The sequence below is a fragment of the Python bivittatus genome, unplaced genomic scaffold (genome assembly GCF_059951505.1).
Source record: "Python bivittatus isolate LINGU-HERP-01145 unplaced genomic scaffold, Pbiv_v1 ctg000330_np1212, whole genome shotgun sequence".
Taxonomy (NCBI): Eukaryota; Metazoa; Chordata; class Lepidosauria; order Squamata; family Pythonidae; genus Python; species Python bivittatus.
In genome coordinates, this window is record NW_028277058.1 from 42371173 (window position 1) to 42388976 (window position 17804).

At 39.1% G+C, this 17804-nt stretch overlaps 1 protein-coding gene across 4 annotated transcripts in view; it reads left to right on the top strand.

Moving 5' to 3' along the window:
* The window catches only part of SLC41A2 (solute carrier family 41 member 2), a 45907-nt gene that overhangs the window by 531 nt on the left and 27572 nt on the right, over positions 1-17804 (top strand). For 2 of the 4 annotated variants that reach the window (XM_007424355.4, XM_007424358.4), the window contains exons 2-3: positions 9570-10295; positions 16146-16253. In XM_007424355.4, the coding sequence (XP_007424417.1) occupies positions 9738-10295; positions 16146-16253 (666 nt within the window). In that variant the 5' untranslated portion in view covers positions 9570-9737. Of the gene's footprint in view, positions 1-370; positions 444-1836; positions 1856-9569; positions 10296-16145; positions 16254-17804 lie in introns of those variants that run through there. The other 2 variants (XM_025164173.2, XM_025164174.2) reach the window with 2 other exon arrangements.

Below are 17804 nucleotides of genomic sequence, written 5' to 3' on the forward strand. Positions count from 1 at the left end.
CCCCGCCCACCTGAGACACGAGAAGGTGGCAGCTTCCAGCCGTCCTGCCTCCCTTCCTTCCTCAGTTCCACGGATGGCAGAGGCACTCCGAGCTCCCTTCCACGGGGTTGGGTGGGTAACCCCCCGCTCTTGCATAACGCTCCGAGTGGCTTTCTGCAGGATCCTAAAAAGTAGGTCACCTCCGCCCTGCAGGAATGTGGATGTCCCCCCAGTCCACCCGCTTCCCTTTCTTCCCAGTTCGGGGCTTTGTTGGCGCAAAGAAGGGCCAAGTTCTACAATTCAGCCTGGGTGTCTTAGTGGCATTAGTCATAGTGGATTATTGTGCGATTACACTACGGATATGTGATTCCTTTGTCATTTTTGCTGTTAGGAGTTGGAGAGGGAAAGCTTGTGGAGGTGAACTTGGCTGATTCAAGGAAGTTCAGCAGAGAGCTCTTTAAAAGGTTGTTGGCAGTTTTCCATATAACTGGATGAAGTTCAATCCCTACTTTTAAATTTAGTATTTTTTGTTATTATGAGCATAAATATGCATTGGTTTGGCAATTCTTGCTTATAAAAGAGTTAATGATTTGAAAATATATGAAAGTCAGGAAAACAAGAAGTTGGTTATTGCTTGAATGAAACAGTAGGTGCTAAACAATTGGTTTAAAAGATAAATAAATAGCAGAACATACTTTTTATGGAGAATAAACTAGCAACAGGCTAGAGAACAGAGAACATGGAGAACATACTAGAAACAGCAGAAAGAAGTAGTGTGATAATTTTCTGTGTACTTCATTTTCCGTTTTTATTTGAAGGTTAAATACAGTGTCTGGGGGCTGTGCCCTTCATAACTGATTTGGGCATATGGATCTATAAGATATCAGCCTCAAATAGGTGAAAGGGCAGATGGCTCCTATTCCATAGATACTCAGGAGTTATATCTGTCTGGTTTTAATCTGGTTACCAGAATTTGTCACAAAACTATCAATTCTACACCACAAACATTTGCAATTGAAAACTCAAGATTGTCCACGCAACAGTTCTGGCATGTTGTCTGTTGTTAATCATTGATCAGAGACAAGGGAAGAAATTTTAACCAAGTTTATTTCTAAATAATTAGGGTTGAAATCCAATATAACTGGTTGTAAAGATTTAGCTTTAAAAGCTTAAAGCCAGAGAGATAAAACATATAAAAGCTAAAATTTAAGGTTGAAGTTATTAAATGCTAAATTTCATTAGGCACTATTCTTTAAAAAATTGTTCCAGATATGAATAATGACAACATCAGAAACACAGTATGAAGACTAGGCTGTGTTCTTGTGACACTCTAAAGCAGAAGGAGAAAGTGACCCGGCTCCATCTCCTGGCTGTGTCTGGATGCTATTCCTCCTTCTGGGTGAAAGCCAGAGGGGGAATTGGAAGGGAGTGATTGAAAGAGAGCCCCTACCGGCTAGTGAGAGCAGCGGGGAGGGTTCTTGTGATTGTTAGAGTATATGAATGTGTTGTTGTGTGTGAGTGTTGTAGTGAAGGGAGGTGGTGGCTGGGTACCCAGTTGGTGCTGAGAGCTTGTGTTGCTAAAGAGTCTTGGGGTGCCCAGCTTCCCCTCCAGGAAGAAGGGTCTTGGGGATCTTGGGTCTTGGGGGGCTTGGTATGGGGATGAAGCTGCCATTGGGGGAGTAGAGGTGAGCCATAATATAACAGCGGTGATGGGCATGGGGAGATATCATGGGAGATAGGGAGCAGGCCATTCCAGAGGAACACAGGACCAATGTCTCGTACCAGTTTCATGTTCCAGCTCCTTGATCTCAGCCCCAGTGCCTGGTCAACAGAACTTCAGCGGCCCTGGCCTCCGGCTGCTGCTGCTGAATGTCAGGTCAGTCTGCAATAAGGCTTCCATCCTTCATGTTTTAATCATTGGTGAGAGGGCCAAACTGGTGTGTATTACTGAGACCTAGCTGGGCCTGGAAGCGGGGGTAGCCCTTTCTGAGATACGCCCAGTGGGGTTTTGGGTGTGGAATCAGCTGAGACTCTGGGGCAGGGGTAGGGGTGTGGCGATTGTCATCTGGGAATCCCTTACGGCTTTTAAGAGCGCTGCCCCACAGGTCCCTAGATATGAGACTCTGTTCATTAAGTTGGGCTCTAGGATCAGTTGGGATTGTTGCTGTTGTACCAGCTCCCTGCTGCATAGCAACCTTCCTGTCTGAGCAATTGACTCCATCTTGGGGCTGGTGGTGGAATTCCCCAGACTTATAATTCTGGGGGACTTCAGTCTGCCTTCTCTGGGAGTGGGGTCTGAGGTGGCTATCCCAGGTCATCCAGAGCCCAACATGGGACAGTGGCTATGTGACCTGAAATTGGGAGAGCTTCTGGTGTTTCTCTTGTCGTGGTCAGATCATGCCCTGATTTCCATGGGATTCTCTAGGTCTACTATCCACTGCAGGGAGGCCCATTAGATTGGGCCACCCCTGGCAACTGATGGACCCAGGTGGGTTTCAGAGGGAGCTGGAGGGTTGTTCCTGTTGGTCTGCTGCAAAGTCCATCTGAAACCTTGGTTGCCATTTGGAATAAGGGGGTGGCTGAAGTGTTAGATTGGATTGCACCCATGCAACCTCTCCCCTCCTGTGGATCCCATCACTCCCTGTAGTTTATGGAGGAGCTGAGCGAGAAGAAATGGGAGATGTCTAGAGCGTTGCTGGGGTTCAACAAAGGACGAACTTGACTGAGCACATGTTAGGGCAATTAAGGCCTATCTTGTGGTGGTAAGGGCGGCAAAATGACAGTACTTCTCTACCCTTATTGTGTCCTCAGATTGCCACCCTGCAGCCCTGTTTTAGGTGACATGAGCCCTCTTGGGTAAGGGGGCCCTGGAGAACCTTTTGCAAGAGTGTGTGGAGAAATTTGCTCAGCATCTATCAGAAAATATTGCTCAGATTTGTTCGCAGTTGGACACCGGTCCTCTTGCAGGTCCAGAGGAGATGCTTGGGGAGGAGTCTTGCCCAATTATCTGGGAATGGTTTGAACCTGTTGGACTTGAGGAAGTGGACAGGGTCCTTAGGACTATGAGCTCAGCCACCTGCTCTCTAGATCCATGCGCCTCCTGGCTTGTTAAAGCAGCCCATGGGGTGTCATGTGAGTGGGCTCTCGTGGTTAATTCTTCTTTGAGGGAGGGGGTTGTTCCTTTACCTCTTAAAGAGGCCTTGGTTCGTCCTCTCCTCAAGAAGCCATTGCTGGATCCCACCACATTTCATCTAGTTTCTAACCTCCCTTTTTTGGGAAAGATGATTGAGGAGGTGGTTGCACAACAGCTTCAGAGAGCCTTGGATGAAGCGGATTATCTGGATCCTTTTCAGTCAGGATTCAGACCTGGGTATGAAACAGAAACAGCATTGGTTGCACTTTTGGATGATCTCTGGTGTGGGTGGGATGGAGGTTGTGCATCCATCCTTACCCTACCTGACTTCTTGGTGGCTTTTGATACCATCACTGTAGATTCCTTCTGCTAAGACTCCTTTCTCTGGGGTCAATTCCACTCAGTGATAATTGGGGAGGAGAGGTCCTGCCCTCAACCCCTATATGTGGGGTGCCGCAGGGTTTGGTGCTCTTTCCTCTCCTATTTAATATCTACATGAGGCCGTTGGCTGAGCTCATCCATCGCCACGGGATGGGGTATCATCAATACGCTAATGATACCCAACTATACATCTCTGCCCCTGGCAAATTAAGTGATGCTATGAACATCTTATCCCAGTGCCTGGAGGCTGTGAGGGTGGCTGGGGAACAACAAGCTTCAATTGAACCCTGGCAAGACTGAGTGGCTTTGGGTTTGGGGTCCTGCTGGTTCTGGGACTATATCATCTTTGGTGCTGGATGGGGTGGCACGGCTCCAGACAGACCCGGTGTGCAATCTGGGGGTTCTCCTAGACTTGTGATTCCTGCTTAAAGAGCAGGTGGCAGTCGTGGCTAGGAGGGCCTTTGCACGGCTTCGTATTGGCGCCAGTAGGACTCCTTCCTGGATCAGGAGGCTCTGCTCACAGTCACTCATGCCCTAGTCATCTCCAGATTGGACTACTGTAATGTGTTCTCCATGGGGCTGCCCTTGAAGTGCATCTGGAATCTTCAACTGGTGCAGAATGCAGCAGCACAAGCAATTATGTGTGTCCCAGAAGATTGCATATTACACCTCTGCTTTGCGAGTTGCAGCGGCTATCAGTTTGCTTCTGGGTCCTATTCAAGGTGCTGGTTTTGACCTTTAAAGCCCTTCATGGCATGGGACTGTGTTATCTGGGGACTGCCTTTCCCCTGTTATATCAGCCCATCCATTAGATCTGGCAGGGAAGGTGTGCTACGGGTTCCATCGACCAGGGACTTGCATTTGGTGGATCCCAGGAGGCGGGCCTTCTCTCCCGTGGCTCCCTCCTCGAGGAACATTCTCCCTCCTGAAGTTAGGCTTGCTCCTTCCCCGCTATTGTTTTGGAAGTCCCTCAAGACCTGGTTATATAACCCTGGGCAGCCTTTGGGAACTGGAGACATTGTTAGAAGGCGCCATTGTGATTGATATTCTGCTCTCTCTGTGGGGTTGGTATATTTTAAAATTTTTGATAAGGTTTTTATTTTATCTATTTGCTGTTTGATTTAATTGTTGTACGCTGCCCAGAGTCGCTTTGTGTGAGATGGGCGGCTATATAAATGTGACAAATAAAATAAAGCAGTGCTTCTCAACTTCAGCAACTTTAAGTGTATGAACTTCAATTCCCAGAAACCCCCAGCCAGAAGTCCGCACATCTTAAAGTTGCTGAGGTTGGGAAACACTGCTCTAAGACACTATAATTAGTTTTTGGAGCTAAGTATACTGCCATCTTATTGCCATTTTGCATGGCCCTTTAAGCAAGGTATAAAGGCACGCCAGAATTTCTTCTGTCATGCAGATCCAGTGCTTGCAACAAGAACAGCCATTCTGTCTTTTCACAACACATAGAAGCTTCCAAATTTAGTTGAAGGCCCATGTATAATAGGTGTAAGTGTGAGTGTTCCAGTTAGCCTTCTACAGAAGTTTAGCGGGTCATGTGAGCACAGCCCTAACAAGATGCACTGTGGTCATGAGCTTTCCGGCAATGTTATTTGAACAAGTCCATGTGGGAATATGCTGCTAGGTTGGTAGCCTCACACAAAACTGCAGGGAAGAGGATTAGAATGAATTAGAAATGAGGCAATGAATGAGACCATAATATTTTGGGAATGTAATCTAAACAGAGACAGGTAATCAGGACTTGATTAAAATGTGTACTGATTGCATCAGTGGATAATATTGTACAAAAGGCTCTTGAATATTTTGGATTTCTAATAAATCTCTGTTTTACATTTTGCGCAGCTGTGAATATTTCAGTGCTTCCTTAGCATTAAGAAGGCTTATGAAACACGTTAGTTGTATAGTTTATTTGGTGGAGAGAAGCCTTCAAAATTATGAAAACATAATGACGCTTAATTTCATTGGTTTTCAGTTCTGTAGGGATCTGATCTTTGGCACTATCATTTAGCACAGGGTTTTTAAAATAATAATTGCCTTTAATAATATGGAATTGGCATGGGAATCTGCAGTTTGTGGTTGCAGTTTGCTGTTGTGGGAGAGAGAGAATAGAATGGCACAAAGGATAGGTGTAATCTATCAAAACTGTCAGCTGCAACTACTTTTGGCTCTAGTTCTGTTTACCATTGTATCTGATGTTATGCACTTTAGCTGCAGTCCTACCCCCGGCAGACTTTTATGGCCTTTCCTAAGAAAAGATTCTTCAGCCATCTTGAAAACAATTGAAAAGTTAAGGAAATCCTGTTGCTGCTTTTGGTTATGACGAGTACTAATATTTAAATATTTTAATATCTCCTGGATATTAGGAAAAAAAATCTAATTTTTCTAGGGAGTTAGCAGCTTATCCTATACTAATAGATTTGGCCATCTTTGCTGTAAAATAAAACTGTCTACATCAAGATTATCAAGTTTAAAGTCTTTGGTCCAAAAATCAGGAATCTGTATACCGTGGGCCTCAAGAAACCCACAGCATTATCCTAGCAACTCTGCCTCTCTTACCTAAATTTGATCATTTCAAGGATGCCTCCATGCCTATGAGCCCATTACAGTTCCTATTTAGGAAGCTTCTATTATTACTGCCTAATTTGAAGGGGAGGGTAGGGTTGGGGGAAGGAAGGTTTGGAAAGAAGACCTAGATCTAAAAAGAGAAAAAGGATGAGTATTGGAGGCTGTGGTCCTGGTTATGACTAGTATGCAGATCCCAAGATACTTTCTCTAAGGAGCAAACTTCCATTGATGAAAGATGGCTTCCAAACCTGCTTTAAACAATAAGCTGAAATAATGGGCATAAGTGGCCTTAGTTGTGGTATTTTTTTTATTTGCCTCTGCCAAAATGTTTACCAGGCCCAACCTGCATTTAAAATGCTTGTGAAGACCTGTGAAAACAACTTCTGCTTGAGGCAAATACCTCAGACAGCTTATTTGCCATGAGCTGTCAGAACATTAAAGAAAACAAAACCTGGATAAAGTTTTGGGTATTGGTTATTGTCAGGTGTGGGTTGAACACTTTTGGTTTTTACCAGTGCTTTTGTTCAGGGTTCTTGCTCTCTTAACAGAATATTGTGTTTCATCCCTTATCTTAGTTTCTATTTCCCCTGTAAGCTGAAATGCTTAGTACCGTGTGCATGGTTCAGGGAATTCCACTTTAGGATTTTGTACTGAATATGCTGTTCTGCAGATGTTGGAGCTTCCCCAAACCTGCTGATACATAACTGTGTTTTGGTATAGTGTCTTGACAAACTGTAGTTTCCTGTTGTCTGGTAAACTAGAATAAGAAGCCATGTTTAAAGCAACCTTAACTGTGTTTAGTGCGAAAATAGCTGATTTTACAAGCCATAGATACTGTTTTTGTTCCTCCCCAGGGCTGCTGCTGCATCAAAATTTACATAGTGAATACACTGGAAACCTATAATAGTCAGCATGATTTGTTCAGTAGATGGGAAGTATAAGTGGACTATTCATTCCATCCCACGATTTATTTGTGCAGTTTAAAATGTCAGCAATGGATTGGATTCAGAACTATGGTTTGATCTGACATTTGAATTGATCTTTTTAGAGCAGAGGCCCTTCAAATATTGCTGTCTAAATTCTAGCATTCCACATTGGCCAACATGAGCAAGGAGCTGAAGTTCATGAACATCTGGAAAGAAAGGAGGATTATGTTTAATATGTAGAGCTATTAAGCAGATATATTCAACTTACATATTGGTAATATAAACTTGCTAGGTGGAAATCACATGGTCAGTATCTCTGTTCATAAAATGGTGCAGTTCTTTAGATCAACGTGCAGACTCAGTTTTATTCTGCCCACCCATTCCTCCATGATTTAATTTGCTGTGTAATTAACTTTATCATCAAATAATGAAAAGCTACTACTGTAAAATAAAATGTACTGTAAAGAACAAGAAGTAATTTAGTAAATCAAAGCAAGATTATTTCCTTTACAGATAGGTCTGTCCATTCCTGAATATTTTAGCAAGTAGTTTTGCTGAAAAGCCTGACATTATGAATTTTCTATAAAACACTAGACAAAACTAGACACCATTATGCTCATAGGATGTACTTATTTGCTAATCTAGTAACTGCATGAACAGACTGTTAATCTGATTTATCAAAATAGTTTAAGGTCTGAGCCATGAGGCATACTTAATGCAGACAATGTAATTATCAGTAATCCAATTTGGCAGGAAGAGTGAAGAATTAACAAGATTACTAATCATAAAGACCTGGCAGGAATTAAGTAAGGTGAAATATAGTGCACTCAGAAATGATAAAAAACATTGGATGTGTCAAAAGCCCCTAAACCCTGGGAGGGCAAGTCTAAACTACAAATCTCATGGCCACAAATGTTGCCTAATATTTGTTCTTTTATTGCTTCTTCCCCCATTCTTTTTTTTTTTTTTTTAACTGCCTGGGCTGATTATGAGTCCCAAGGAACTTAAATGTTTGTATACTCTTTTTGCCCAGTTGATATAGTTTTTAAAATATTTCTGCAAATTTACATTCTTCTGTTATTAGTCATAGTTTATTTTATAGAAGTTCTTAGGAAATTTGTTTAGAAGTCAGCATTAGTAAATCAGTGCGATATTATAGGACACATCTCTAACATTATGTAAGTTTGTATATAATTAAAGACAATTTCTGCAAATACAGAATTATTTTTTAATTACAATACAAGCTGTTTGGCTCCAAGAAAACAATTTTACTCCAAAACTATGAATGATGCAAAAGGATTATCTTCCTCATTATATGTAGCAAGCATATTGAAGATGGTATTGTGTTCTTTGTTTCTCAAATAAATCCGTAGATGTATAAAAAGACTTTTAACTGCTTCTTTCATTTGTGTATTTTAGTAATAATGTTTTGACTTGCATAGCAATCAATTTCAAATACTGGAATTTAACATAATAACACCCTACCATGGCATCATAATTATGCCACCTTTTTCTGTTCATATCTTAAAAATAGGCGTTAAAAAAACATTTATAAGGTAACACAATTAAGTTTATGAGGAGTAATTATATCCTATATATGGTTGCCTGATCTCCGATTAATTAAACATTGCTTAGTTCCGACTGCATAATTCAGTTTATAAAATGTATTAAGCATTAACAAAAGTTCTTCAGCCAATAACTTTTAGTTTTTCATTAACAATGCAAAGAATGCTGTGAAAAAGGTATTACCATTTAAATTGCTAAAGTGAAGTTGGAAAGCCTTCAAAGAAAACAAAAGAAATATTTGGTCCCTCCTTGGTTATTTTTCTTATCTATTGACTTCTTTAATCACAATCAGTAATAAAATTAAAAGTCACATGCCACCATGAACACCAGCTGGCAGTGAGAAGACACGATGAAAACTCCTTAATCTCACAACACATGGACAAACTCAACCATAGTTTCAACTAGGAAATTGTGAGCATCTTAGATCAAGCTAAATCCAAAAATGCTAGGGAATTCTTGGAAGCTTGGCATTCAGAGAAATAAGCCATCAATAGACACATAGAGATAAACCACATTTACACCATTCAAAAGAGACAATAAAAAAACTAAGAAGGAAACAAAAAGAAGAGAACACATTCTCTCCAGCAGCCAACACTCAGATAAGCAGGTATTAACACCAGACAAGCAATCAAGTAGAAAGCAATGTCCTAATAAAGGAACTACCAAGGAGAAAACCATACCCCCCACTAACACTGACAGAGCAAACTACTGTATATAAACAGGGAGAAAACTCACTAGCACTGATGATATTACCTAGTTGGGTAATAAAATGTCTGCAAGCAAACAACCAAGCTCAGAGAGCACCAAGGACTCTACAGTTCAACCCTGAGTGACATATATTCTCTGAAATTATACCATTATGTAGTGTAGGGGGTTTAGCAGTGATATAACTCAAGGATGCAATTGCATTGTTAGAATGCAAAGAATATTATAAACCACTCAAAAGAAACTATCAAGTTTGGGAAGTAGAAAAATTAATTTTTTTTTACTATGTTGTTTTTCAGATCCAAGTTGGGTTATGGAATTGCTCAAGACCAAAAAGTGGTGAAAAGAAAACTTTCCAAATAATAGATTAAAAAAGCAGTCCACTAAATACCAGATCAAATTTCTTGTATAACTCTAAAATTTATTGAGAGCTGAAGTGATTATCAAAACAATATTTCCAAAACAGTATGACTAATTGTAAAGGAAGATCTGTCAGCAAGAAAAGAAATGGTAAAGCCTGTCATGGGGAAGGGTTTGTAAATTGGACTATAAATCTGAATAAAATTCAGTCTGACAAATTCTTGAACTTGCTGTTGAGTATGGTTCCAATTGTTTATCACAAAACCCAAGAAGAGAGACATAAGAAAATAAATGGTCTCTGGCAAGATGGATTGCAGCCATCAGGACATAGTTTCAGTGTTAGGACTGATCAACCCATGGATTATCATCACTTTTCAGAATCAGCTTATCATGGGAGTAATGGACATAATTCGTCAAGCTGTAGCCCAAAGTATGACAACTTTGCAAGTTACAATTATTCAGATGGAACTGACACATCAGAAATGGATGCTATGCTGCAGGACAACAATTTATCTAGCGACAGTGATGAAGTCACTCCCATTGTGGAAGGAAATAGAAAACAGCCCAAGGAATCTAGTAGCATTATGGCATTACAGATACTTGTACCATTCTTGCTAGCAGGATTTGGAACAGTGTCTGCTGGGATGGTTCTAGATGTTGTTCAGGTGGGTATTTGCTTATAATATAGTACGGTAAACATGAGGGATGCTTCCAGACTAGGCTTTTAGATATTGTGTTTCTAACTTTTCCATGGTTCCCTACAATTTCTGCTTTTTTCTCTCCAGAAGAAAAAGAAATCTATGGAATAGCAGTACACTGGGCAGAATCCCATTTTCCATTTTTTTTGGTTAAGCAATTGACACTGCATTCAAAATCTCTGGAGTTTAAGGGCACATAGGGTGATGGTAGGAAAAGACCTGTCTTCTCACAAGTTTATTACTGTGATTTAAGGATCCACCCAGTTCAACTGGTAGAACTAAGAGCTGTCCATTCAGGAAAACTCAAAGATACTTCTTGATGGATTTAATTGTGACAGTTGGCATTTTTTTTTTTTTTTATAATGTTTTTTTTATTTTTACAACAAACACAAAACAAACATGAACAAACAAAAACATAAAAAGGCATAAAAAAGCATCTTCCATTTTATACCGTGTGTCAACCAGTTAAACTCGTTGGTGCCCCTTTCATAATCTTAAATTCTCATATCATCTATTCAAAATATACTTGTATACTTATCAATTAACAATTATTAATCATTCATAGCTAATCTATAAAATCATATATTACAAAAAATTTTAACTTTCAATAGGATTAGTAATACATCTCCATCTATCTATTATATGTGTATATATATAATAATTAATATCAAATTTCTATTATAAAATTTCCTAATCTATTACATTACTATATTTTCTCATCTAATCATTAATAAAAACAAATCCCGTGTCATATAAAATTACTTATCTTCTTACTCTAGTTTCAAATCTCAGTTTAACTCATCTCTGCACGTTCCATAATTTTCAATAACTTCCTCCTGCATAGGTACTTTTTAATTTTTCCAGTTCTTAAGAGTTACAGTTCTAACCAATATCAGTTACAGTATCAATTACAGTTCTAACCAGGTTACAGTTCTAACCAGATTCTTCACTACATGTTATACAATTTTTAACTATATATCTCAGATTTATACTTTATTCCAGCGCTTGCATAATTTTGAGTTCACCCTTTTCATTCAATATCCCAAAATATCTGGCTGTTCATTCCTTTTTTCTATATTATTGGATAAGAGAAAGCAATAATAAGTGTCCTTTTGAACATTCTGCTTTTGAAGCTTCTGTCAGTTCCATCATTGTTGTATTCCCCTGATTTTCTCTTTAAACATCTGCAATAGTTTCTTTCAATATTGTTTTACTTCTTCTTTTTGTACATTCTCTTAGTACGATTTTCCATTATAATCTTGTATAATCTTTTTCACCCTCAGTGCCAAGAACAAATCTGTCTCTCTTCATTTATCAGTTGATTAACCCTTTTTAATTCTCAGTTTATAGGCCTCACAATAATTCCGTTTAATGTTTCTGATTTCTGTACTATTTCTTCCTTTCCAATGATCCCGTTTTATGTTTAATTAAGTCCATTTTAGCTTTAATATCTTTTTCTTTTTTCTTTTTTCTTTTTTTTTGAGAATTTCTGCAGCTCTTCTTCCAATTTTTTATAGTCATCCTCAATAGTTTAAAGATCTTTTTCTGCATTGTGTTTCTCGTATAGTCTATTATCTTGATAAACCTTCATTGAGTCAAAGGATTCTTTATCTTTGTTCTTGCCAAAAATAAGAGAAAAAAGAAGCAAAAGGAGAGAGAAAAAAAAGAAGGAAAATAAAAAGAAAAGGAAAAGAAGGAAAAGGCTAAGCCTTAAAAAAAAAATCCATCTGGGGGGGAATAGAGAGCAAAGCAGAGCTTCTAGCAGAAAAAAGAGCTACTGCCACTAATCAAGGCTCTTGTGACTGGCTCAAACTTTCCATCTTAATGTTTTCAAAGTCGCTTTCAACTCCACTTTCTTGTTTATAGTTACGGATGGCACCTGTATAAACATGCACATCCCACTATCTTTTTAGAAAGCACAGGGTCTTTGAGCGTGCGTCACAATGAAAAAAAAAAGCACTAAGTCGCGCCTCTAAATGGCAGTGCAACTTTCTTTCATTTACTTTCTCTTAACTCCACTTTCCCCATTTCAAAGTCAAAAAGATATAAATTTCTTATAACAATAAAGAAATCTTAGTAAAAAAAAAGGCTTAAAATAAAGAGTTATTGAGTATTAAAAAGAGAAAGCCAATCCAGTTAAAAATATATTTTTTTTAAAAGAAAAACATCTTGTCAATTCCACTAAAAAGGGAAAGTTGAAAAGAAAAATTTTCTCCCGCTTCTTTTTTTTTTAATAGGGTTCAATCTCGCCGCTTAATCCACTTTTCTTCACTTTTAAAAATCTCTTTAAGTTACTTAAGGTGTTCTCTAAGAATAGTTGAATAGTAAAAGTCCATCTCACCCAGTTGACACCCTTCTCTTCCATCTTCCTTTGGAGCTGTCCCGGCTTTCGCAGCCATTTTTGGCTGCCTCTCCTCCGCCGGCTTCAAGAGCTTCTCCCCGGATCGATCTGGGACTTGCGGCGTCCCTGAGATCCGCGGGACGCGCCCTTTGCGTTCGCCATCTCTACGGGACGGCTTAGGTCCATCGGGACCGTCTGGGAGAGGAGATATCGGCTGCCATCCTGGGAGCCCAGGATCGCCCGCCGTATCGCCGCGACGCCAGCTCCGCCCCGCCCGGCATTTTTTTTAAAATACAAAGGATGAGGAGTGCTTTATTTATTTATGATTATATAATTATCTCTAGGATGGGGTGATTTTTTTTTTTTAAGTGTGGCCACATCTGTTTTTGTCTGCCATCTACTCTTCTACTTTCACACATCCCCAGTTTCAGTAGCAGTATAGATTTTTGAATCTCTCCATGTTTTGGGTAGATTCTGGGCATTTTACACTTGTGTGTGTCCTTATCCAGAATTGTGTACAGAGGGTGGGTGGGAGATTCATAGAAATATAGCATTGGGAGGGTCTGTTTTGGCTGCTGTGTCCAATCCTTGTTCAGTACAGATATTTAAGCTAAAACATCCCAGACAGATGGCTGTCTATCCTCTGCTTGAACCCACCCTGTGAAGAGGAGTCATCTCCTTTCTTGATAAATAATTTCACAGTAAAAATGTTTTTATTACTAGATATTTCCCTAATATTCAGAAGTGCTTTCCAATAACTTAAATCCATTATTTCATGTCTCTTAATCTATAACAGTGCAGAATGGGTCTTCTTATGTGTGATATCCTGTTAGGTGTTGAAGTTGCTATCATAACTTCCCTCAGTCTTTTCTTTGCAAAGCTGAGCATTCCCTATTTGCTGTTTGCCTTCATGGGGGTTAGTTCCTAATTCCTTAATCATCTTTGTTGTCCTTCTCCAAACCTAGTTTGTTTCAGATTTGACGAGCAGTCTAACAGTCTGTTCAGTTTATCTGAATTATTTTAAAGTGTGGTATATAAAGTTCAATATCATCCAGTTGGCTCTACAATTTTCCTAAATAGTGATATCGGACTGGCTGGTCTGTAGTTACCTTTTCTCCTTTTTTAAAATAGGGACATTTACTTTTTTCTAGGCATCTGGCACTTCACCTGTCACTAGATTTTCTCAAAGATAATATATAACAGTTCAGTCAGGCCACTAGCAAGTTATTTTAGTATTCCAGAATGCAATTTATTCTGCTCTGCACAATTGCTTAGTAGAGCACACTCTTGTTAGAGACACTTGGTCTAAGGAGCTGCCTTTTCTTTGACTTTTGCCATCTTCACTGGGCAGATGATTTACTGATTTTTTTTCTCTTTAATTCTGCACATATCCAAACAAGTATTTGCTGTTCTTCTTAACATCCTTCACCAATCTTGGTTAATTCTGAATTTCAGCTTTCCTGTCACCATTACTACACTTCTGGGCTATTTGTACTCTTTTTTGGTGAACTGTCTCTCTTTCATTTATTTTCAGAATTTAGTATGGCTATACTAAGCTCTTTGTGTAGCCATATTTGGCTTCTTCTGCTTTCCTCCATATTTTAGTGTCACTGGAGTTGTTTGCAACTGTGCTTTTAGTATCTCCCCTTTTTTAAAGAAAATCTTACCCATCTTGAGCTTCTTTTCATATTAATTTCCCCTGCCAAAGAATTCTCATTGCTTTGAGTTTATTAAAACTTGAGAAGTCCAAGATATCAATGTAACTGCACTCAGCTTTAGGTTCCCATGAAATCAAGAATTCCAGCATTACAGTATCACTTTCCAGCAATATTCCTCTTGCTCCCACTTGTAATTAGTTCTTCTCTGTTGGTTCATATCAAGTCAAGAATAGCTGATATTGTGCCTTCCTTCATCCACTGGAGGAGAAAGTTATCAGCAAGACAAAGAGAAATTTCCTGGAGGTACCATGCTTGGCAAAGTTAAAGTCCCCTCATCATCATTTCATGTCTGTTAGAAAAAAATATTCAATTTGCTTTTAGAAAGCATCATCCACATATTATCCTTGGTTGGGCAGGCAATAGTAGATACTAACAGTATCAGTATTGTTTTTATTAATTCTCCACCTATTTTAATACAAGTACCAAACAGTATTACCAAATGATTTTCCTTGGATAGGAACAGCTGCAGTTATAGTTATTCTATGTTATATCACAGAATTGTGAAATGTGGAAGCTGTTCTGTGACATTCCTAGTAGACAGCATACTTCCTTGAGCTGATAGGTTTGGCAACACAGATTTGTTTTGGTTCCTCATTAATGCTGAATCACTAACTTCCAGAATACTCATATCTTTGTCTTCTTCCAGGGACCAAGAAGAAATTTCTTCTGCCCTTTAGGGAATCATTGTTTTGTGTCCTGTTCACCAGTGTCTCCTTTTCTTTCCCTGAAGGCTCAAAATTATTTCTTTTGTAAGGGCCTGAAGCTGTTTCTGAATTCCAGAAGTACATAATATTTTCTGTGTCACTTCTAGCTGTGACTCTTGACCCTGGGCTTGCTTGATTGTCTCTTGTGGAGAATTGCTCCCTCCTTCAGTATTTGTTGTATTGCCTGTTTTTTTGTTTGGATCTGATAAATCTTCATATTTTCTTTTTAACAGAGTAGCCACAGAAGTGGGTCCACTATTGTTGCTCTAATTATCCAGTCTTCTAATTTCTTTCTTCAAACTTGCACTTATTGCAAATCTATGCCAGGTTGTTCTAAGGCAGTAGCATAAACATGCAACGTATCGCAGGAAATGGCTACAGAGTCCTGCCTACTCATTTTCATTTTTGTCTTTTGAGATGCTGCCAATAAAAAGCTTTTATTTCTTGTCTCATTAACCAAATGTGTCTGTCACAAATTTGTAATAAAACCTGCCAGATCCCTTCCTGGAATCTCCACCTCCTCTTCCCCCTCTACTTGAGTTTCAGTTCTAGTCTTGATGTAGCTTTTTCTCCATGTGAAAGAGTTCCATCTAGGTAGGTAGTTACACTGCAATCACATGTTCTAGAATAGGGAGATGGTCCCCCCTTCATCCAGAGTCTGGATGAGGCAGAACAGGAAATATTTCTCCCCAGAACTAAGGTATAAATAAATGGCTCCAGCTCCCCTTTAAATTCCAGTTACCAAACCCAAGTGATTTTGGAGTGCATGATGTTAGTATAAATCCATCACAGGAGTAACAGTAGGTTGGTTGTTTCATTATATTTGTACTCTAAAATGAATATCAGTGGCATAAGATTCTACTTTAACTTCTTTTAACTTCTGCCCACCAGTTACAGTTTGAGAAATAAAAAGTCATAATACTTTGTGAGCAACTAAACCATTAAATAAATACTTCTGTTGTTAAAAAAAAAGTCTAACAGCATTACAGCTTAGCTTGGGCAATGTAGGTCCCAAAAATAACAAAAAATAACAATATTTATTATTGTTAAATAGCATTGGGAGGTGTTCCGAAACATTACTGAAGTTTTCATCTTGGTTCCCGCGTTACTTGGTTTGAAGGGTAATCTGGAAATGACTTTGGCATCTCGACTATCAACAGCAGTAAGTTTGGGTAATATTTTGGGGTTGATATTAACTATTTCTTGTTTCATAAGACTAGCCATATTTGTAGAAGTCTAACCTTCTGACATCTACCTCCTGTAGTAGATCTCTTTAGTAAATAGTAAAATATAATGGCAGGTAATGTTGTATCATTCAGATATTGCTGAACTGTACCATCCCCGAGCATGGACTATGGGTAAATTCTCAGAAGGAATTCTTTCAAAGTGGATATACAGGTAGTCCTCAACTTACGACCATTCATTTAATGACCATTCTATTACGATGGAGCTGAAAAAAGTGACTTGAGACTGGTCCTTGTGCTTACGACCATTGCAGCATCCCCACAGTCACATGATCAAATTTTGGGTGCTTGGAAACTGGCATGTATTTATGATGGTTGCAGCATCCAGGGTCGCATGATTGTCATTTGCAACCTTCCTGGGGGCTTCCAGCAAGCAAAGTCAAACCAGATTCACTTAATGCCCATGTGATTCACTTAACAACTATGGCAAAAAGTCATAAAATTGGACGCAACTCACTTAACGACTGCATCGCTTAGTGATGGAAGTTCTGGTCCTAATTCTGGTCGTAAGTCGAGGATTACCTGTATAGGTTTGACTGTTTCATTAAGTTTGTATTCTAAAATGTACTGTATATTAATGGTTAAGATTCTATTTTAGTTTGTGTTAACTTATCTGCCTGCCATAAGGTTGAGAAGTTGAGAAGCAGCCATAATTATTTTGTGAACAACTAAGCAATTAAATACTTCTGTAGTTTAAAAAAGTTCTTCACCAGTTTTAAAAATACCTATTTTAACAGTTTTTACAGGTTAGCTTGGATAATATATATCCCACATATAAAAACATAAGAATGAACTTGTTGGATCAGCCTTTCCACTACAGCAATCTGTGCCCAAGTGATCTGTCAGAAGGTCATAGGAATGTAAAGGGAATAGCATCTTCCTGTTCCCATTTTCCAATAACTAAAAATTGAGAGGCTTACCAGCTCCATTGAGGGATGTAATATATATCCATCATCCATTCATGAAATTGCTCAGTCACCTCTAAAGGCAACTAAGTTGGTGACTATCCGTATATCTGTAGCCCTTTCCCCAGTTTATTACGAGTTGGATGAAGAAGTGGTTCCTTTTATTTTATATTTCCCAGCATTTAGTTTCACCAGCTTCTGGTCTTTCTCCACAAAACAATGTATGTACTAAGCTAAATGTTTCTCTCCTTACTAGAGGATATTGCTCCAGCCTCTTTATTGTTTTGGTGATTTATCATCTAATCAAGGTACCATCAAGGAGGAAATCACACCCCCACCAAAACTGGCAGGGCAAGCTACGATATATGAACAGGCTGCAAATCCCACTCTCCCTTGCGCTGATGATGTTACCTAGTTAGGTAATGAAATGCCTGCAAGCAAACAGCCCAGCTCAGAGAGCACCAAGAACTCCACAATTTATCATCTCTCTACCTTATCCAAATCTATAATGTACTTTCTAAAATGCAATAAGCAGAACTGCACTAATAAGCTGATTTTTTGCAC